The sequence below is a fragment of the Eupeodes corollae genome, chromosome 1 (assembly GCF_945859685.1).
Source record: "Eupeodes corollae chromosome 1, idEupCoro1.1, whole genome shotgun sequence".
Classification (NCBI taxonomy): Eukaryota; Metazoa; Arthropoda; class Insecta; order Diptera; family Syrphidae; genus Eupeodes; species Eupeodes corollae.
Genome location: NC_079147.1, coordinates 101210802 through 101234453, shown reverse-complemented (window position 1 = coordinate 101234453; position 23652 = coordinate 101210802). Strand labels below are relative to the sequence as shown.

The window sequence follows — 23652 nt, the reverse complement described above, 5'->3', positions numbered from 1 at the left end:
CTTCCTTGTTTTTTTTTTTTGTTTTTGTTCTATGAAACTGTCACTTCGACTTCGTTTGTAGATTTGTTTTCCTTCAAAGAATAGGCAACAGCATGAGCTTCGGAGGCAGCACGGCGCGAACGTTGTTTTTGTTTTCCCTTCTATGTATATTACGAGAGTCCCTTAATCCCCGTTTAATAATTGCAATGATGAAGAGTGCCTGAGAGTAATAAAAATCGCACAAGAAAAAGGATATAAAAAAAGAAAAAAGAGTCTGAACTGAAGGAGGACCTGGGACTTAATCGGAAAAATCTTTATCGTCATATCTACTTATTTCATTTTCTTTTTTTTCCTTTTTTTATATTTTGTTTGTATTATTTTTTTATTCTGTCATTTTTTGACAAAATTATGGCTTTTATAATAAAAGTCCAGTGGATTAAGAGATGTTCATTTGGAGTTTGCAAATAAAAAGATTAGACAACCTTAAACTTTAAGGTAACAGAAGTAAATATGTTTTGGTTACAAACATAGAATTTGTGGTAAATGAACAAATTCATCTTTTCTTAAAACACTAATTAAAGAAAACTGCAGAATGTCCAACAGTCCTACAATTCCCAAAACAAAAAAACGTTAACCACAAGATTTCCCGGTCAGCGAGTTCTAAACTCTATGCCATCATCGACTTGAGTGCTAAAGATCAATGGCGTTACACCTTTCTTTAATGTATTGAATATAAGTCTTATGAACGTTCACGGAGCTTTTGCTGCTGACACACAAAAATATGAGGCTGATTACGAACAAGTTCAATGGTCCTCAAGTGCACGTTTTGTTTAAGGACAGAGTACGATTGTAAACTTTAATTTGTTTTTCAAGTTTTACTATTCATGTTAACATAGACTTCAGGTAAGATTAGGTTAAAGTGGCTGTCCGTGATCACATTAAGGCCAGTTTAATGGCCCATTGTGATACCATATGAATATTGAGGATTTCTGCTAAACTCAAAGAAATCGTTTTGATTACCTTACGAAACGTGAGACACTGATTATGTTAATATGATTTAAATAGTTATAAAAGAATCCATACAGCTTCTCAAAAACGCATTTAAAAATACGCCTAGCCGTTATTACCTGCTTAGATATAGCAAACACCTTGAGAATTTTAAATCTAGTGTAGGCCAGATGTTTTTTGTGACCTGACACGTGGTGAATGGTGATGTTATGTAACCTGGTGTTTGTCTTCTTCATACAGCCAGCGTCTTGCATTAGCAATATTTTATAGTTTGCATGTATAGCGTTTGGTATGCCAGCATAAGCCAAACGTGGTAGAACGGATGGTGCTGGACCATTACTGGGGAGTTCATCTGCCTCGTGGAATGTCTTTATGGCCCGGCACCCAGTTATGGACTGTTATAGAGTTTGTAGAAACAGCGTCTAGAGATTTGATAGCAGCCTGACTATCTTCGAAAATACGGTATCAGATGTTGATATCACGGGTTTCCAATTTAGTTTTATGTCCAAAATAAGACCCAGGTAATTATCCTCGCCTGAGAGCTTTAAACATGTGCAATTTTACGTTTCCTTACATAGCCCACAGTACTAGTAAAGAACACACCTTGCAGTGTTCCTCTATTAACGCATCTTCTAGAAGAAGAGTTACCCAGTTTTGAGTTAATTATTCTGGTAGTAAGCATGAAATGAATGAACTTCCCAAGCGAACTCTCTACGTTCAGAGTTAGTGCATTTGTATCCACCTTGTTAAAAGAGCCTTCGATGTCAAGGAAAATAAATATAGTGAACTCTATATGATGGAGGGAGTATTGGACATCATCTGCATAGATATAAAACTGACAGTAACACAAAACAGAGGGTACATCATTAATGAACAATGAAAACAGTAAAGGTCCAAGGATTGATCCTTGAGGAGCACCATTATTAACAAAGAGGAACGAGGCATTCTACCATTACAAGACACCGCTTGGATACGATTGGTGAAATATGAGTAAATACGTTTTTTAGCTGCATCCAAGAAACTAAATAGGTTAAATTTATCACAGAGAAGATTATGGTTTACACAATCAAATGCCTTTGAAAAGTCAAGTAAGGTTATCACGTTGTCTAAAGAATGTCTTATGTCAGCAGATACGTTGCGTAAAGCTGAAATACAACTATGTCCTTTTCCTTTTCGTATGGAAATGATAGTAATAATTTTGTTGTTGATGTGAATATGTTTTACAGTCAAATACCTCTTAGCATATTTATTTTTTTTTACCTAAAGATACAAGAATCAGATTTAGTTTTAGCCAAGTTGAGGATATAGTAATTGGGAGAGTAGGGAAATAGTGTTCGATAGAAAAGCTGCAAAAAGTTTGAAACTTCGAGTATGGACAGGTTTTTTTCACTTACGTGTTACAAGATGTCGACTGTTCTCCACACTTCATTGTAAAAAAATACAAGTACTAAGGAGGTTTTAGCAAAGTTGCAAATATAATGACTCTGAAGGATGATCATTTTCTTTCAGGAAAAGCATTAGAAAGTTTTGAAAACAATTGAACAAGGAAAATTATAATTACAAAGCTTTCGTGTTGCAGGATATCGACTGTTTTCGTTCTGTAATACACCGGTAAATATTAGTTTGTTCAAACAAGTGATTTCAGTGCGATATCATTGCTTTATTGTGAATATCAAGTGAATTTAAAATATTTTTTTTGTTTATCAACTAAAGTAAGTAAATTTTTCCTTGTAATTCCAACCGGTATTTGACTGCAGCGGAGCAAGAATTCTTTGACGAGAATTACTCTCGGTTCCTAGAGGCAGAAGAGCAGGGAGTTCACCACAATGAATCAGAAGATGACAGTGACAATGATGGAGATTTTTCCGATGCTGATGATCCAAATTATGAGCCAAATACAGCTTTGTTGGATACTCGCGTCACGCAAGCTGGTTTGGACATGGAAGAAGAAGTTTCGTCTACAAACTGATAAAATGGCTCCGTTTAGGTATAAAAGGTACATATTTTATGAATGACAGGTGCATTTACAAATAATTGTTTTTATCATTACTAGGTACATTTGGAATTTGTTTCAGGAGAACCTAGTTGAGTTCTACGAACCATCAAAAGAGCTTACAGTTGATGAACAATTGGTCGGCTCAAGGGGAAGATGCCCTTTCAAAATGTTTATGCCAAACAAGCCAGGAAAATATGGAATACAAATTTTCTGGATAGTCGACGCTGTAAACCGCTATCCTCTTCAGGGCGAAATTTATGTTGGCCAGCAACCATCTGATAATCGTTCGTAATGCGATTAGCTGAAAGATATTTGGGTAAAGTTTTCATAAAATTTTTGTTGGAAAAAAGGCTATAAAAAGCTATCTTGAAATTTAGGCAAAGGTTATAACATAACAACAGATAACTATTTTACATCAGTACCGCATTAGCCTTGGAACTGATGAGCAAAAACACAACAACAATTGGTACTCTAAAGTCCAATAAGCCGCAATTGCCAAAGCAGTTTACACCTTCGGATAAAATTTTCAAGCAATCGAGAGACAAATTTTCGACAAAATTTTGTTATTCAAGGTGTATGCAGTTATGTAGTTACGCAAGTAATACAAACAAAATATACTCATGCTCTCAACGGCTAATCATGAGGACAAAATTGATGAGGTCACTAAAAAACCGGCTGTCATTATGGACTATAACTCAACGAAAGGTGGAGTTGACACTTTCGACCGTATGGCGACAGTTTACACCTGCAAGAGGAAGAGTAATCGGTGGCCAGTTACTTTATTTTACAACCTTTTGGAGTGTGCAGGAGTTGCATCTTACAGGATGTTTGATGTCTGTCAGCCCAATTGGTATACTATCAAGAAGAGATCGGAAAAGAGGAAAAAGTTTTTGAAGGAGTTGGCTTTAGAGCTTACTGATAGCCATATAAGAAATCGTATAGCTAAGAAAACTCTTCAAACAAATGTAAAAACAGCTATAAAACTAATAGGTTACGAAATCGAATCCGTAAAAACCGTACCGCAAATACGAATAAATAATATAAGGCAACGCTGTGATTCCTGCAAAAAAGAAAAAAAACAACAAAACTACGGCTGTCTGCGATCTCTGCTATGTTGCAGCTTGCAGTAAACATTATGTAAGGGTGTGCGACAGATGTTTTGTTGCCAAAACTACACCGGATGCTGGGGAAACCGAAGAAGATGATACTTTTGATGAAGATTCACTTCCGTCAACTTCAGCTGGTCCACCAGCTAAGCGCCAAAAAATAAGAAATACATACCTAATAAAAAACATGTATTCAGTTTTCAAAAGTTTTTTTGTTTTTAATAAATAATATACAAACAAAAATTAATTTTTGTAAAAAAAATCTATGTTTATTTGACACTTTCTAAGGAATTCATAGGAAAATCCTTCATGGGCACTAAGTGCCCAAGTACGCTAAAACTAGAAATTTTTAAGTACACGGGTCTAGGGTTAATAAAATATTTTATCTGGTTACTTATAAAGTCAGGATGAATATTTTCAAGTACGGTACATTGAGATTTTATGGAGAAAATTGCTTTACATACCTGATAATCATCTACAGCACTTACCGAAAAGGCGTTAGTAGTATCATTCTCTGTACGTCTAGAAGACATTTCACAGAATTGGGTTTGTGAAGTAGAGAATTTAATATTCAAACCTCCCAAATCAATATTAACATTACAAGATTAAACATCTTTTTTCAAACCAATATACTTAACTTCCTTCAAAAAAAAAACTTTGACGACCGATCGTAGTTATGTAATGAATTGTTATAAAATTTGTATTTTACAATTTTGATCAAATTCGTTACAGAATTACGTAACCGTTTAAAGTCGAGGAGCATTTCTGGACAACCAAAATGCCTCCAACGTCGGTATCAGACATCTCTAGCCTTAATAGCATTGAGTATATCCGCAGAGAGCCAAGGATAACTTCGAGATTTCATATGACACGGCGAAGTTTTCAATTTGACAAATTGTACCGAATTCAATAACTTCAATTATGAAGTTTAGAATAAGGAGATTTATTGAAACAAATTATTTTTCGAGAGATTTTCGTTTGGTATCGTTTTATGAATTAATTTTTTTTTTTTACACCTGAGTTTGACTCTCTATAAGGAAGTCAAATTTTTTAAACTATTAAGCTCTTTTCAGGACTAAGTAATCGCACCGCATTGGACATTCAGTTCATTAACATAAGCTCTTAACCCATGGCTTAACGTGAGATGCGTGCATGTACGAACGTTTTGTACGTTCGAGATCCTTTTTTTGGTCGGCCACATCTCTAGAACCAGAAAACTTCAAATAAATTTTGTTTTACAAATAAGAACATTAAGTTATGCGAAAGAGACTTCGTAAAAGATTCAGTAGTACATTTTTTTTCTTATGTTATTAAAATGCATGCTCTGTTAAGAGAGTCGTGTGCATTTTGTGTTCAGCTATGAAGCTCATTGCCATTTAAATGCATCCAGAATACGATAATGTTGACTTTGTGGGCCGGTCAGTTGGCCGCCTATATTGTTCGATTAAACGCCTCTATAGTATTTTATATGAAACCTTGTTAATGCTCATTTCTTTAGCGATAAGTTCGCTTCGATTATCACACTGGTAGCCAACATTGAAGCACTTGTTCTTGAGATACTTAAAAGTATGGTTTAATTTATTTCATATCTCGAAAACAGTTTAAACTTCAAGGAATGACTACATACTTTTCGAAGTTCCTTAAATGACGATTTAGTATTTTTGAAGGCATCAATGAAAAGTTATCAGTGTGGGCCGCATCTCTGATAATCTTTCACAAATCTATAAAAATCTGAAAATATTTTTGAAAGTGGTATTAGTCTTTGATTGACTGACATTTTTCCTTAGATGATCATAATTTCCGGAAAAAAATCATTTAAAATTATTAAAATTTTAGCTTTTACGTCACATTTTCCAATCTCAGAAAGTAAAGTAATACATTTGAATTGTCATTTTAGACGATTTAAGATTCCAATAAATTATACCATTTAAGTGGCTAATTGAAGATTTCCGTAAAGGTAACATTTCTATACAAATATGTACAATGTACTATAGACAATTGTATGAACCTTTAAATCTTTTTCGTTCGTTCTTATTTTGTTTAGCAGTTTATTTGTGCTAGGAACCTTATTTTTAAAAACAACAAAACCAAAATTATGCTTTGACTTTAGATGGTAACTTTTGGGCCACCTTGTACGAACTCTCAAAAGAAAAATTAGCTTTGTGTATCAGCCTTCGATTACCATTTTCATTTCATTATAATGTTGAATTCCTCACACTATTTTACCTGTCAATTTTGGACATCCCTTCTTCCTATTCCAGACTGCCCCAAACATCATCATTGCAAAAAATCACCTCAAATTCACCCCAAAGTTGCATTTGATCCAGATTATCCTTTTCTCTTTATTTTTTTTTCCTTTTTTTCTCTTTATTTTATTCCTGTTAACAGTATATTTTCTTCTTCCAAATAGAAAGTGTGAAGTGCCCAACACAAACATTGAATTATATCTTAGATAAAGGCTACATTGGTAAGGGCAAACATCTACTGAAGTTCCCTATACACTTTATTTTATACATAGCTACGTATATAAAATCCAGTTGAAAAAGGATAACCGAAAAACAGTTATAATATAGATTGCACAAATAGCTTTCTGCAGAAGAACGTAGTTATGGTGGAATACACACAAATATTAAAAATATAATTATTAATAAAACGAGAATGATAAGAAAATAAGATTAAAAAAAAAGATTGTGCATCTATCGTTGATTTTTTATTCAAATAAGAAAATAAAATAGAAAGAATCTCAACATAATATCTAACATACCGTTGCAACTGGATCCGCAAACACAATGCACACTAGTTTCGCTTCGTATCCTTCTCCGGAATGTATCCATGATTTTTCCACTTGTATATCCGGTGGATCTGAAAAAAGAAAATATTTTCAAAAAAGAAAGATTAACAAAAAGAACTAAAATCATGAACGACTTAGGAGAAGAAAAAATGAGGAAATAACCTTCGCATATACAAATACAGTACAAACCCTCATATCTGGGTGGGGTTGAGTAAGAGTAAATTTTCTTGGTATTTTAAGATTTGTAAGCACGAACTTTTACTTGTAAGTCAATTCTCAAAATTAACTCTTATTTTTTAAATAGTCTGGGAATATAAGAGACAAAAATTACCTTACAAAAAAATACCACCAAAGCTGAATTTGGGTGAATAGCTTAGTTATAGATATTAACACAACCTAAAAAGTCGTCTTAGTTTAGAATTTGGAATTGTTAAAATGAACACATAAGGTACACTAATTCTAAATCTAATTTCTAAAACTATGTCTTTTATTTGAAAACATGGTGGAAGGAAGACTTTGAATTTTTTTTATTTTTTCTTCAAAGACTTTTGATTTTTATTTAATAAAAATAAATAAATAAATAAATAGAACTTAACATTTCTTATTATGCACTTAGAAACTTTTAAAGTAAACCCTATTTCATGATTATTGGACAAAGTCTTTCTACTTTCCTCCATTTTTAGCGTTAAGGTCATTTTTAAGAATTAAACGATGCCTTCCGTTTGCCTTAAGGCAATTTGTTATGTCAGTTCCATATTCTGGCGAAATGAACAGAAGGGAATTGTTTTTTTTTTAAACCCTAAGCAGGTCAACCTTAAGGATCTACAGAGGATTACCCTTAAGGATCTACAGGTAAGTCTATAATCATTCCTTCTTAAGACTTAAGAAAGATTGATTCGTATCCATTTAAGAGCAAATCTCAAATGCCTTCCTTCTGTAAAGGCACTTCGGTGATAACGGCGTTAGCAGAAGGACACCGCAAGGTGGTATTCTATCCCCACTACTCTGGAACTTGGTGGTAGATAAAATCCTAACTGGTCTGGATGCGGTAAGTTTCAGAATGATTACCAATGGGATGACGTTACTATAGCGGTGTTAGGAATGCATCCTAAGTCCTTAAACCTTAAAAGAACTCTAAAAAATGCCTTAGACAAGTTAATATTTTATGCTGATCGGTGGGGAGTTGATGTCAACACAGATCATTCTTGAATTAGAATAAGTCTTATTTTCAAAGAAATACAAAATTCCATATGTTAATCCTCTCTATTTTAAAGGATTCAAAGTTCCACTTAAAGTTCACAGACAAACCTAAGTATTAGGGTCTTATTTTGAAAAAAAAAATCGGAAAAGTAATATGCAATAAAGAGTCAAAGAAGCTTCCTAAACTCCCTTTTTTTGCAAAAAAGCTGTTGTAAAATAAAGGGGGCTTACAATTTCGAAGTACGCATTGGTTAAACACATCGGTAAGCAGACCAATTTTAATGTGAAGTATGGTGGATTGATATAGAAAAAGCTATAAATCGGGACAAACTAAATAAATTTCAACGTTCAGCTTGCCTATGTATAATCGAATCGCTTGGACCCATACTATCTGAGGCACTGGATACCCTTCTCTACCAAACAAAAAGCTGCAAGCTCTGCTATTCGCCTCAAAGCTTTATTGCAGTGGGTTAACAACAACATTGGCCACTCCGTATTACGAGTCAACTCCAAAGCACACAGACTACACGGGCGCCCAGTTAGGGCATTCCCAGAAGACTACTCAGTCTACTTTTCCACAGATGGATCAAAAACTAATGAAGGAGTTGGTGGATGTGTGTACTTTAAACGACTTAAATTAAGTCTCTCAATCCGCCTTCGCAAATTTGTAGCGTGTTTCAGGCGGATCCTTTGGCGATAAAAGAAGTCATGTCCTTGCTTAAAAAAAACGTGATATCAACATCTTATATCCGTATTTTCTCAGATGGTCAGATCGCTATCAAGTCTCTGGACTTTGTCTCTACAAACTCTTTTACAGTCCATAACTGTTGATCATCTTTTATGAAGATGGCACAACAGTTTAATATTCACTTTAGCTAAATTCCAGGCCGCACAGAAATTCCAGAAATTGTACTGTATAACCAATTCTACCAAGTTTTACAAATGCTGGCATACCAACGCTACATGTAAACTATTGCTAATGCAAGACGCTATGAAGAAGACTAACACCAGGCGGAATAACATCATCACGTTTCAGGTCACACTAGATTTAAAGCCCTCAAGGTGCTTGATATTTCTTAGCATATCGCGTATAAGCTCGACAACCGCGAACTGTCTAATAGAAAAGCCTGCCACACGGATAGGCTTATTCCCAAATGTCTTTTGCAGAAGCTGTTTAGATAAGGAAAAGAAGAAAATAGTTCTTCACTTCGTCTGTACATGCCCTGCTTTAGCACAAAAACGCAAAAACTACCTACGAGAATTCTTCTTTAACGATGTTAACAATCTCAACCATAGTAACATTATCAGTCTCTTACGTTTCTCAAGGGACTCAAACTGATTCAATTGAGCATAAGAAAGTACTTTAAGTTAGTGTAAAAGAAGTTAAGCAGAACTGACGTCTATAAATAGCTTAGGAACTTGGAGCAAATTTTGAAAGTGCTTAGGTCGAAAATACTAAAGTACTGATGTTAACATGTTTTAAGGAATGGTGCTTAAGTTGTGCTTAATCATACCGTTTGAAATTTTGATCGTAAGAAACAAGTTTGATCTTTTTTAGCAATTTCCAAATGGTTTTCTAGCTGAAGCATACAAATGAAAACAAAAAAACTTGTAGCGCTTTAACGAATTTTCCAATTTAAAGAGAGTTCTTACTGTAAATGTAGAAAAAAAAGATATAACTTTAAATCCTTTTCGCATGCAAATATTTTGTATTTCATTGGATCTATTTCAAAAGCAGCTTCCATGTTTTCTCCATCACCTCTCAGTTGTATCCCCTTTACACCCTCTCCGCTCAGGCTAAATCCTTAGCCAACCCGTCTACGTCGTTCGTTGCCGGTTCCTGGCTGCTGGTTGCCGTCGTCATCATGTCAGCAAAGCAACGAGCGGGTTCGAGTACGAGGAGTAAAAATTCAATCTTTTTTGCTAAACCACATAAGGATAACAAAAAAAAAAAAAAAAATTGAAAACCAAAATAAAAAAGGAACAAAACAAGAACAGGGAACAAAAAATAGAAAACAGGGAACAACCTCAACATGAATAAGATATGGTTTAATGCTTCAATTTCAGTTTATACAATGTAGAAGTGTAGAGACCATAAGACCCTACAAGGGAGAGAGTACGTTAGATGTCAGACATATGGGCTATGCTGTGATTTATGTTGCGAATTTTTTCTGTGAGAAGTTCGTTTTAAAGCTTTATATGTTCCCATACCTAAGACCTACAGATACCTACCTTCTACCTACCACAACTTCAGTGATGTATCCGAAGTTCTGATAAAATAAATTCGAAGAACAGAGTCTTGAGCGGAATGAATGAAAAGAGGCATTTTTTTAGACTTTTTTTAACAACAACAAAAAGACAGAAAAGATGTTTAATTTAATTGACAGCTTCGTTAGTTTTATCTTTCAGTATTAAGGCGTCAGAGTAAAAGGTTTTATTTTGTATTTAAGGAAGATTTATGTTGTTTCATTATTTACGCTTGAATATTAAGCACAGGTAAGTAGTACCTATCTTTCTATTAAAGGTCATATGGAAATACATTAAAGGTTTTTGTTAAGGATTTCCAAACATAAAATTACTCCTGCAACGAAAACGAAAACAAATAAACACACAACGTTATAGATTCGAAGAATTGAAATGGAGAAGACCAAGGATTTTAAACAATGCTTTTACTCATAACCTACGGAAGACTATAAGGTATTGAACAAAATTTTGAATAAGAAATAGTAAAACATATTTTTGTACAGGAACAAACTTAATGGAATTCCAAGCAATCCTGATTGATGTAAATAGTTTGTTTGTTTTTCTTTGGAGGTATATATTGAAAGTTTAGAGTGTGTACTTATTGGTAAAACTTTTAAATACCATCCACACTAATAACTTCCCACTGATGACCTTTAAAATATTTTTGTTTAGTTTAGCGAAAAGCCAAAACATCACTTAAGGAGTTTCGAAAAGTAGATATGTTATAAATAATTGATTTTTCTCCAGATATTTGGGGTATTAGGTTAGGTTAGGCAAATGAGCTGGATTAATGAAGTTATATTCACACGTAGACATATGTAGATCCATTGTGATACCCCGAAGTGCAAAAATGCCCTGAGAATGAAATATAAAAACCTATGATGTCCATAGTGAAGATGGCAGTTCTTCAAGATTTTTGAAGAAGTGTCTGCTTAAGAGCTTGGCTGTAGCACAGGTTTCGAGGCTTTCCCGACTTGCATTGGTTTTTTGAAGTTTTTTGTTGTCAATGATCTGTTTTAGTAAATCAGATGAGCTTTCTCTACGGAAGTCTGTATGGGATTTGTATCTGTCCTCACCAGCTCTCTCGCGTCCCAGAATCATCTGGTATAGGTGTTGTGAAATCCGCTTTAAAAGCAGCTATAGGCAAGGCAACCTTGAACACCAACCAGCTATACACATTTCTTACCGAAGTGGAAAATGTGGTCAACAACAGGCCGCTTACATATGTAGCAGACGAGGGTCTTGATTTATCGCCGCTCACACCTTCTCAGCTTCTAGATGGACCACAAGCATCTCAACTAAATGAATCTCTTCAACCGAAGATGACAGAAGTCAAGGCCCAGAAGTGTTACGCAAACGATGGAAGGAACGATTACAATATATAGCTAGCTTCAAGCGGAGGTGGTACAACGAATACATTCAACAACTGATGTCGTTTCATAAGTCAAAATACCACAAATCAATCGACCTGGAAATTGGAGATGTAGTGCTTATGGAGGACCGTTCATTGCCTAAGACACTTTTGCACTTGGGCATAATTGTAAATATTTTTCCCGGTCGTGATGAAAAGGTTCGTGGCTGTAAGGTGCGAATTTCTGACGGAAGAATATTTAGAAGAGCTATTCTACTGCTTTACCCTCTAGAAATAACATATCGTCGTAAAGATGGTGGGCCGGAGGATGTTGAAAATAGCTTTTAATAACTTTGTATTGCTTTCTCTTTTTAATAAAAATGAATAATTTCTTGTACATAATATATTGAGTCAGTACACTTTTAACTTTCGTAGTAAAACATCGTCATTCTTGCCTTAAAGTTTCTTGCTATAATCAATTATAATTTCTTAAATAAATCTTGAATTAAATTGCTATTTGTTAAATATATAAGACTGTGTTTCTTTAATCGGGAAATTTAAGTAAATTTGGTAACAAATTTAACAACTGTAACCTGGTACGCAGCAGAGTGTAATGTAACGCTAAGAGCTAACAACCGTTTATTCTTAGCTACAGTAATTTACAAGCTTCAATTTGATTACTGTTTTAGAAATCAAGTTTATTGCTGCTTGAAGGAAAATTGTGATATCATTCATTTAGGCCTATTTTGCAGCATTTGCCACCGCCAATACCTCGGCTTATTAGACGCTGCTTTTATCAAGGAGCCCGAAAGCGTCGGAATATTTAAGACGTTAAACAACTAATAGTAATTTGTTTTGATAGGATTTTATTCTCTTGGCTTTACAAACTACAACCAGATGAGATTGGGAGAAATATTTCTTGCATCGCCTTAGAAAACCCAAACATCTTGCGACATTCCGACATTGGTATGTGCTCGTTCCACAAGAGTTGTAAGTGCCATCCACGGAAAATGGCAAGGGGGTATATCTGGATTTAACGATACAAGACAGCATTAAGCTTTCGAAGCATTAAGTTTCAAATCCGAAGAAGCGGGGCTTGAGTCTGAAATCGAATATGAAAAGCTAACAGCACTAGCGTTCTCAAAACAATGTATTGGCTTCAAGGTTGCAGACAGGAGGTCATTAATAAAAATGAGAAATAGTGTTGGAGATAAAACAGAGCCCTGAGGCACACTAGGATTAGTAGTATCTAATACTATTAGATTTTTCAATTGGCACGGGTAGATTTTGGTTCCCCGTGGCGGCCATTTTTATTTGGGGACATCTGTCAAATCTTTTTTTTTTGCTATTACCAAATCATCCTTTTTGAAAACCACGTTAATGGCCAAAATCTAGCCATATGAACCTAGGCGACGACGTGTGGTTCCAGCAGGACGGCGCTACGTGCCAAACAGCAAACACCACAATTGACATTTTGCATTAACTATTTGAGGGTAAGGTTATCTTTTGCAGGGGTGATGTGAATCGACTACCAAGGTCATGCTATTTGACCCCACTAGACTTTTTCCTTTGGGGTTTGTTGAACTCGCAGGTCTATGCAAATTAACCACAATCCAATGATGCCCTAAAGGTGAACATACCACAGGCCATCGCTCAAATTCAGCCAGATCTATGCGGAAGAGTAATTAAAAATTGGACCGGACCACTCGTATCCGTGCCACCATAAGAAGCCGAGGTGGGCATTTGAAGAATGTCATAAAAAATAAATAAATTAGGTGGCGCAACAGTCCGTGGAGAACCAGGGCTTAGTGACTAAACGGCTGAATTGAGAAAGCCCTTTTTCATGACAAGAATTACTCTTGGAGAATTTGTCAATTCCTCGCAGGACTTTAGGTGGCTTATTTTATTTCATTTCCACACCCTTATTGAAAAACCTTTTACTGGTGTTGAACGAATTTAATTACTTATCCAATGAAGGAGGGATTCAAGAAAACCGAAAGCACGCATTTTGAATAAGAGAGCCTGAGGCCAAAAACTTTCAAATGCTTTATCGAATATCAAGTGTTAATTTTTCTTTCTCCAAAATTATCTAAAAATCGCCTCCATCGGCCGTACTGTCGGTCATTAAGTAGCTTTCGATCTCCGAAATATTCCTTGAGCTGATAATTAATCAGTGTTTTCATAACATTGGAAAGAAGGTAAGTAAGTGCAATCGGGACATTTTAAGATTCGCTTGACAAATGCTGTTCTCCATCCGCTCGAAACTAGACTTGAGGAGTAGGACAGATTTTGCCAGCGTTGAAGAACACCTCTCCAGAACAATAACATGGATACCATCCAGACCAATGGATTAATGTGTGTTTATATTTCTAAGGACTCTTGCCGCAGTACAAGTACAAGTCCCCTAGAATCATTAACTCGCTCATCGACAGCTAAGTTGGTGGCAAACTGTTTAGAAAAGAGTTTAGCTGTCTCTAAAGAGCTAAGAAATTCAGTTTCATTGACTCCTCATGTTTCTTACAAACCTAGTCACTTTTTTAGAATTGGATCGTAAGCAAGGCTCCCTGATCAAAGCTTAAATTAGTCACTGCTTTTGTTGATTCATAAGCCAGCTGAGAATTCCCTAGAAGTAAGCCTTTTTCACAAATCAACTGCAGTTATCAGATGACTTTTGCTAATTAAAAATTCTGAGAAATTTAAAAAAAAACACCTTTTCCAAGGAAAACAAAAAATAAAACTATTAAAATAAACAAACGTGAATAATAATGAAACAGGAAACTTTAACAGAATCTTTTCTTTTTCCTCACAATTTGTTGTGTTCTAATTTTTCCTTCTAACACATTTTCCCATCCTTTTCCTTAACAATTTTTCAAAAATGCATTAAAATAGAAAAACCATCGCTTTCTGCAAGAAATTTACAGAAAATAACAAAGAAAATTCTAGAAAAATCATTTATTCACCTTTTGCGCTGAAAGTCTTCAATTTCACTGGACAAAAAAAAAAGATCGAAGACGAAAAAAAGAAAACACAAATCTTCTATGACTGGTATCTGTTCCAACAACGCTCGAATCTATTTTCTCCTCCATTAAATCCAATCTTGCATATCGATTTCACTTCGACAGGACGTTGTTTTCTCTGGAATTTTTCCTGGTCATCTCTATACTCCATACAACACTCTCTTTCTTTCGGTTGTATCATATATACCTCTATCCTTTACAGGAAATATATTAAATTGAGTTCTTGTCTTCTTGAAAAGCCGTGCAGTATACCTAACCTACCATAGCCCTAACCACCTTATACATCAGGAACACAACTCTTGGAAAAAAATATAGGAAGGTCCTCGTTTTCGTATCAGCTTTATGTATATATAAAAGGAATAGGTACTAACTATGAGTATTCCAACCTTCTCCTAACAGTCTATAGCTAGGCTAGGTCCTTTTACCAAAGTGGTATTCTTTTCATGATTGGACGCATTTTTTCTGATTCTTATTTTTCAATTCACAGGAGGTGTATAGTATAAGGATCAGGATGTGCAATGTGCATCACAGGAACTCTTCTTTTAGAAAATATTTTCCTAGTCCTATCTACCTATATAGAAACTCCAAGTATCTTAGGTCCATATATACACCAAGTTGTTTCCTTCCATAGGGAAAAAAGGTTTATTGATTGAATGCATTTCAAAAAATGTATCGACTCTTCACTGTGCACACCTATAGGTTTTTCCATACTCTTTATTTTCTAAATTAAAGAGGGAAATTTTCTGTTTTTGTATGATTCTTAACTATTTCAAAGTGCATAAAGAAGGTATTGTAAAGTAAAATGCCAAGGTTTTAATACTCGAGGGATGGAATTAAAGGCAAATTTCTTGAAACTGACAACCCGCAGTTTTTATTCAGAAATCGATATAAAATCATGAATCCTTAGATTGCTTTCAAAGACACACACTTATTTGATTGTCGAGGACATTTTTTAAATACAATTTTTACAATTCTGAAATATCGAGAAAACAAATTTGAAGAAATAACAGAGACTTCCAGAGACTTAGCAAACAAATCTTAACTCTTATTTTTGTATTGAAATAGTTTCACAAGAGTAAAGATTTTAAGAAGTTAAATAAAAAGGTGAAAGGGGTCCGAATTGAAGCCTATCGGTATTGTTAAGAAGTTCGAAATTGAATTAGAAATGCAGTGAAAATAGTATTTCTCAAGTATCCAAAGGGCCTTCCACTATAGACTTGCGAACTTAAAAAATTAACAGCGGCCATATCAACGCCTGCCTGTGCCACCAAAAAACATTTCTTTCGAAAACATCCCGATAAATTGACAAATTCTGCAACAGTTGTTCTTGTCATGAAGTGTGCTTCTCAAATTAGCCGTTCGGATTCCGCATTAAGATACAATTAAGAAATGTGGCGTCACCATAGTGATTTTAGCCTGCATCCGTATAAGTTCTTTGCGACGACGGGCCTATCTTCAATGCAATGGGCGATGAAGCAGTTGGAAACTGATCCATATTTTTTAAGAACAAATATCTGTTATGAAGATTGGTTATGAAAAGAGCTTTGTCCAAGAGGACAACAAAATTATCCCAGATAATCAGTTTGTCAGTTTGGCTTTAGGGCGAGACACTATTCGCGTCTAAGCTTCTTTCTGATATCCAGTGGAACAAAATTAAAAGGCAACGTACGGGTGCTTATCTGCATTTTGGTTTGGAGAAGGCATTCGACACCGTTTAGTTAGAGTGCCTGTACATACAGCTGACCAGACTTGGCATAGAAAACCATTGTTTTTTATGCTTTATGACATGCTAAATAGTGGTTTGTTGTCGAAAGCGGCAATGTAATTTCTACCAAAGTCTTTTATAAAGAAATGGTCTTCGCTGATCTGCTACAGCATTTACACTAGCGATTTGAAAGGCATCCTAATTCAGAAAATTTCGAACGCCGACTATCTAATTGCGTACAGAAAGGCCCCAAAAAATGATAACCTCTATCAGCAATATTGCAATGACTGGAAGTTAAAAATCAGCTTTCAAAAATGTGAAATTATAATGTTCAGGACTCCGTTGTATGGAGCATCAAGGGGTACTAGAAAGAACTGAAAAAAAAATTAGTGATCGTGTTACCAAACCGACAGTCACTGGAGGGCGTATAAAAGTGCAATGAAGTACCTTGGCATCTGTATCAAAACTTGTATTTGGACAAGCATACGAATGCTGCTCTGGCCAGGGCTAGGAGAGTTTTCTTCTGGAATAAACTTTTTTTTTTATCAGCTGTCTTGATAACAAGATTCCACGTTTTACAACTACAATCGCAAGAGACTGCCAAGTCCTTTTTTCGATCGAGTCTCTTATAACCTCTTAAGGAGTCCTATGCTGCCTGCTTTAAGCATTGAAAACCAGTGACAACATTACCTGGCAGCCATTAGAGATGCCGCCTCTGAAGTGCTAGGTTTCACACGGCCACCAAAGTGAAACCCCTGGTTTGACGACGAATGCCGGCAAGCGCACGAAGCGAAACAATAGGCAAACAAAACGGCGCTGCACAGAAGGACTAGAGCTGCTCGCGAGATCTATGAGCAGAAGAGGAGAGAGGAACACTGGCTTCATAGATGAAAAAAAGAGAGCAAGAGAAGCGCGCGATCGAGGAGATAAAGCGATCTCACAAGAGGATTGAGGTTCGTAAATTTTACCAAAAGGTATAAAAACCTCCCAAGGGTACCAGCCACGAACCGAAGATTGTTAAAACGATCAGGGGAACATCGTAGTATAACCGCAGTCGATGCTGAGAATACTTCTCTATATTATATAACGGCGATGGCGAACCGAATTTCGCTGTAAGAGAGATAGATCCACTCAACCTCGGCGACGCAGATCAACAATTCCGCCTACCCGACCTCAACGAAGTGAAGATAGCTATTTCTAAACTTAAGTCAAGCAAAGCTCCTGGAGCTGACGGAATCACTGCCGAACTATTCAAAGCAGCAGGCGATGACTTGATACGAAGCATGCACCAACTCATCTGCAAAATATGGTCGGAAGAAAGCATGCCCGATGAGTGGAATCTCAAGGAGACCCTCTAAACTGCGCCAACTACAGAGGCATCAGTCTCCTTGACATTGCGTATAAGATCCTCTCTGCTGTATTATATGAACTTCTGAAGCCGTTCGTCAACAACATGATAGCTCCTTATCAGTGTGGCTTCAGACCAGTAAAGTCTACTATCGAAAAAACCCACAATTTTACTATCGACCAAATATTTACACTACGGTAGATCTGAGAAAAAACCCGGGAACTTCAAATTGATACCCATACCACCTCTTTATTGATTTTAAAGCCGCGTATAACAGCATCTATAAGGAAGAGCTCTAGCGAGCAATGTCTAGTTTTGGCATCCCTGTCAAACTTATTCGTTTGTGCAGAATGACGATGGAGAATGCACGCTGCTCTATCAAGGTCAGAAAAGATCTTACCGATGCATTTCATATCAAAAAAGGTTTTAGACAAGACGATGCACTGTCATGCGACTTCTTCAACATCGTTCTGGAAAGAATTGTTCAAAACTCAACTGCCAACACTAAAGGCACAATCTTACAAAGGTTCATCCAATTACTTGGATACGCAGGTGATATTGACATAATTGGAAGAACAAAGCGTGATGTCAGTGGAACGTTTTTGAGCATTGCGACGAAAGCGAAGAAGATGGGTTTAGTGGTCCATGAGGGCAAGACCAATTATATGCTGTCATCAAGAAAGGAAATACAACACCGATGTCTCGTTCAAAACACCACCATGGACAGCTGTAACTTTGAGGTAGTTAAGGCGTTTGTCTACCTAGGCACCGCTATTAACACAGACAACGACACCAGCGCTGAAATCAAACGAAGAATAACTCTTGCAAATCGCTGCTTCTTTGGACTTAGAAGGCAATTGAGAAGTAAAGTCCTCTCTCGAGCATCAAACATCACCATCTATAAAACACTCATCATCCAGGTTCTCATTTATGGCGCTGAGGCCTGGACCCTGTCAAAGAAAGATGAGCGCGTCTTGGGATGATTCGAGAGAAAAATTCTTAGGGTGATTTTTGGTCCAGTACGCATAGGTGGAAAATGGAGGAGAAGATATAAAGACGAACTGTACAGCGGCTTAGATGACTAGGTCATGTAGAGCGGGTGGACATCAACGCTTCAGCCCGAAAGGTCTTCGAATCCAATCCCGAGTGACGGCGCAGTAGAGGAAGACCGCGACTCTGGTGGCGCACCTAGGTGGGGGAGGACCTCAACCGACTTGGCGTGCGAAACTGGAGACAGCTAGCTAGGGACCGCGCTGGCTCAGATTGGTTGAGGCCCAGGTCCACCCCGGACTGTAGCGCCACCTTAAGTGATTTGCTACATGGCCCCATATCAAGCTGATGATTGCCTATGGGTGCCCGGTATGGCACGATACCTTTGGTTGTACAGAACACCAGAGTCGGTGTACAAACATTATTATTTCAACCAGGTTCTATTCGACAAAACCAACAAAAACAGAATAGTACCTTTTTTTTGCTGAAGCTTGATGGGGGCACGTTGCAATGTTATTGACTAACAGCTTAATTATTGTTTTTTTTTACTCCAATGACGAATACGACGAAAATGCACGTTTAAGCAGCTTTATCCCGCCCGAAAATTTTAGACAATTGAGGGCTGATACATAATAGAGAAGTGGTTCCAGTAATCTACCACGCCAGCCGTAAAACTGTAAAAAAGCAACTCCTTTTCTGTCGAGACGTCCTCACACTTAAAGAAGTTGAGCGAAAAACCCAGGAACATCAAATCAACACCCTCCATATTCTGTTAATCGATTACACCGCATATGACAACATATTCAGGGACCTGCTTCATGGAGCCATATCTATTTTTGGCTTCCCTGCCAAACCCGTCCGTTTGTGCAAGATGACCATGGAGAATTCGTGCTCCTCCATTAAGATTGGAAACAAATTAACAGAACCCTTCAATGTCAAAAAAGACTTTAGCAAAGAATAGTTCAGAGCTCCCACGTCAACACCAGAGGCACTACCTTTCAAAAGTCTGTCCAATTACTAGCATATACTAATGATGATGACATTGACATAATCGTAAGAACTCAGAGTGATATCAATGGAGCTTTTGTGAGTATTGAGGCAGAGGCCACAAAATTGTCTTAATGAGGGCAAAACAAAGTACATGCTGTGATCAAGAAAGGACCTAGCACACCGATGTCCCGGTCAAAACGTCACCATCGACACACGTAGCTTTGAGGTTCTCAAGGACTTTACCTATCCAGGCTCTGCTATGAATACAGAAAATAACACCAGCGCTGAGATCAAACGAAGAATAACTCTTGCTAACCGGTGTTTCTTTGGGCTAAGAAAACAATTGAGTAGTGAAGCCCTCTCTTGAGCGACTAAAGTGCAGTGTGGAATATAATAAAAGAGGATGAAAGCACCTTGAGTCTTTCGAACGAAAACTTTTCCACGTGATCTACTGTCCCGCATACATAGAAAGTGAGTAGAGGAGAAGAGAAAAAGACGAGCTGTAGGGGCTGTTGAGTGACGTAGACTTAGCTAGAAGTGCAACTATTGAAATGGCTAGGTCAAGTAGAGCGCATTGAAACCAATGTTCCCGCCCCGGAAAGTCTTCGAATCCCACCCACTACAAACGTCAAAAATTCACTGTTTTGTGAGGATTTTGAAGTCTATGGTATTTCACCTTCATCGCTTCATATTTCTTTAAAAACTGCTCAGGAGATCAGCGTTATCAGTGGGTTGGGCTACAACATTCGTTGGACTGAGTTGTACAATATAGACAAGACAGTAACGATTCAAACGGATGATTATTAGCCGACTTGTATGATTTCAAAAAAAAAAAACCCTTAAATCGCATACCAAAAATTCTGTACTAGTAAAATAAAGACTTGGTCTTGGTTAAATTGTGTAATTTAACTTATTTTGAGTTTTTTTTTCCTGAAATAAGTCACAAAACACAGAAACTTTCAAAGCCTACATAACTCATGTCGTCAGTTAAAATCCCTTTGATTTATGTGCTTATGTCCTAGAAAATTGGAAATTTCATATGCGTCCTGAATACATGGCTCTGATACAAGCCCTTTAAAAATCAAATGAATACAAAATATGTTGATGATATCTCACACGTAATTGGTTTTATTTAAATTATTACACAGAGAGATGCTGTTGATAAATATACTTATTCAAAACGTACAAAAAAAGTAATAACTTAAAAGAAAAAGTCCAATTCCTATAAAATAGAATCTTCTTTAAAACAAAAATCAACGAATAAATATCATCAAAATCACTAACCCGTAAATCAAAAGAACGTATGCATGTGGCATCTGCTGCCCAAAAACTCTTTCTTTGACCACAAATAAAAAAGCACATAAATATATATAGAAAACTATCTTCAATTGAAAAACGACTCATATCCTTCTCCAATAATATTAGATACCGAAAATTCCTTCCGAAAACCACTATAACTACATTTATACATATAGAAATAACATAGAACCACAATTGAATAGAATTTCAATTTGATTTCTGTTCTTATTTTTTAGGTTCAGTTTAATCAAAAACCATCGTCGTCGTCGGTTGTAGTACTCATGAATATTACAAGGATCTTATATCTAAATTCTCTACTCGCACACTCAAGAATAGAAGATGAAAATCCCCCCAAAAAATAAAAAATTAAAAAAAAAAAACTTACATAAAACATCAAGCCTCATATCGACTGTAACCGGATCACCGACTCCATTGTCTGCCGTACACTGATATACTCCAGCCTGTTGACGTTCCAATTTCTCCAGAGTCAGTATTGGACCATCGCCAATACGAGCTGATGATTTCCCAGCACCACTCTGCAAGGACACAAAACATAGACAAAAATTATATAAACCACACAAAATTTATTTATATGTATAAAAGAAATCCTTGTTACAGAAATTTTCTGCCAACACAACAACAAAATATCATACGGGATAACAAGGACACAAATGTTAAAAAGGGAAAAAAAAAACAAATAATATGAAGGAGCATCTTTGTCTTTTTGAAAGTATTTTCGACTGCCTGAGTTTGCCATCATAAATTCTTATAATAATTTCGGGTACCTTTTGGGACAAACATACAGGTACCTGATGCTCATATATCCAATCCCACGCCTCCCATTACTAGTACCTACCACCCTCCACCATCAATGTAATTTTTATATGTATGTATAGGTGCCTTCAAAACGATTTCGCATGGAAAGCAGAATAAAATGCTCTCCGTCGTCGGATTCAAAAACAACAACAACAACAAAAATACGTTCTGAACTCTGACGACGACGTCGACGATGACGACGAAACGCAAACGACAAAGTCTGCACTCTGCAACTTAACCAAAACTACTTTTATATTATATTTTACTAACTGCATTATGCAAGGACTGTCTCTTCATCTCCGCCATGATTCTTCTTTTGTGATATGCTCCTGCATACGAAGAGGGGGGGAGGGACTCAAAATCGCATTTATAAAGAAGCAAAGCTCGTTTAAAAATAGGAGAGTCGTTTTCATCGCTAAATGGGCTGCAAGAGCTTTTCAGTCTTCCATATATGTAGTCCTCCTCAAAGTCCTTGCACACACAGTGTTCTTAGTCTTCAGTCTTCACAGTCGACAACTCATGCATGATATGTTGCACCTTGACAAAAGAATGCGGTAAGTATCATACAAGGGCCAGAAAGACTGTTCTTCATATAACATACATATATGTATGTACCTAAGGAAGGTATAGTGGAGGTACTTCTTGTATAATATACACGGTTATAGTCTTAAGTGTAATTTATGTTAAACACGTCTTCCAATGTACATTACAGACACGTTTTGTGGTTTGGTTCTTTGGCATGGCTCTCCCTTATTTACACATATACTTACCTACAGATATATATAAATGTCTGTCTATGCACATTTGTATGTTTATCTATAAAACCTACCTAAAAGCCTTTTGGTTGAGCTGAAGCAGCCAAGGATACTTACGAAATTAAATTTACACCGAAAATAATATTTTAAAAGAAAATAGTAAGTTTACTTTAAGGGTAAACTTCATATGGCGCTAGCTTACCTATGCCTACTTTGTCTTGACTGTCTTTCAGAGCTAGAGCTTACTTTAGAGAAACAACATTTGCTTTAGATGAAATATTATACAAGAAAAACGGTAAAACATAGAAAACTCAACATAGAAAGATCAGTATAAAATATTACTTTATTTTAGGTTAGGGCAAAGAGGCTATCCATGATAGAATAGGACATACTTAGGCCAGTTTAATGGCCTATAGTAATACCTTGAGGCTTTCTTCTTAGCTCAATGAAATCAGTTCTAGTCCCTTACGAAACGTTAGAGGCTGATTATGTTGATCGTTATAGAAGAATTCTCCTTTTTAATTATTGCTTTTTGAGGAGATGAAGAACTGTTTCCCGCTCTTCTTCATCCATAAAGCTTCTGCAAAAGTCATTTTATAATACACATAGGCGCGAAACATGCTTGCCTTTTATACCGAGCTTATATGTGATCTGCTTAGATATAGCAAGGAATCTTGACAGAGTCCGAAAATTTGTTAGCGCCCTGACTATCTGAGGAATACGGATATCCGATTTTCATATCTACAATGATTGGAAAAGCGGGCTGAGAGACTTCATTTCTGCAGTTCAGAGTACACACCTCTACCAACTTTTTTTTTGATACATCTGTGTAAAAGTTTATTGATTCGTCTTCCAGGAATGCCCTTTCCTCCCCGAAAGATCTATGGGTCAAATGCTATATCAGCTAAATCCTTTTTTTTGAAATAGCACAACTTCGTTTAAGATGAAATTAACAGAAGCGCTTAACATAATGCTGGTGATGAATCAAAATTATAGAGGAATGTCATTTCTGAATGGAGCCTTAAAAATATGTCCAATAGTACTTAAGGAAAGTCTG

The 23652-nt window shown here is 36.3% G+C and overlaps 1 protein-coding gene across 1 annotated transcript in view; it reads right to left on the bottom strand.

Annotated features, from left to right (window-relative positions):
* LOC129954017 (neurotrimin) overlaps window positions 1-23652 on the bottom strand; it is a 480552-nt gene that overhangs the window by 38795 nt on the left and 418105 nt on the right. The window contains exons 6-7 of the mRNA XM_056067610.1: window positions 21410-21560; window positions 6854-6951 (exon numbers count right to left, since the gene is read on the bottom strand). Coding sequence (XP_055923585.1) covers window positions 6854-6951; window positions 21410-21560 — 249 coding nt within the window. The remainder of the gene's footprint in view (window positions 1-6853; window positions 6952-21409; window positions 21561-23652) is intronic.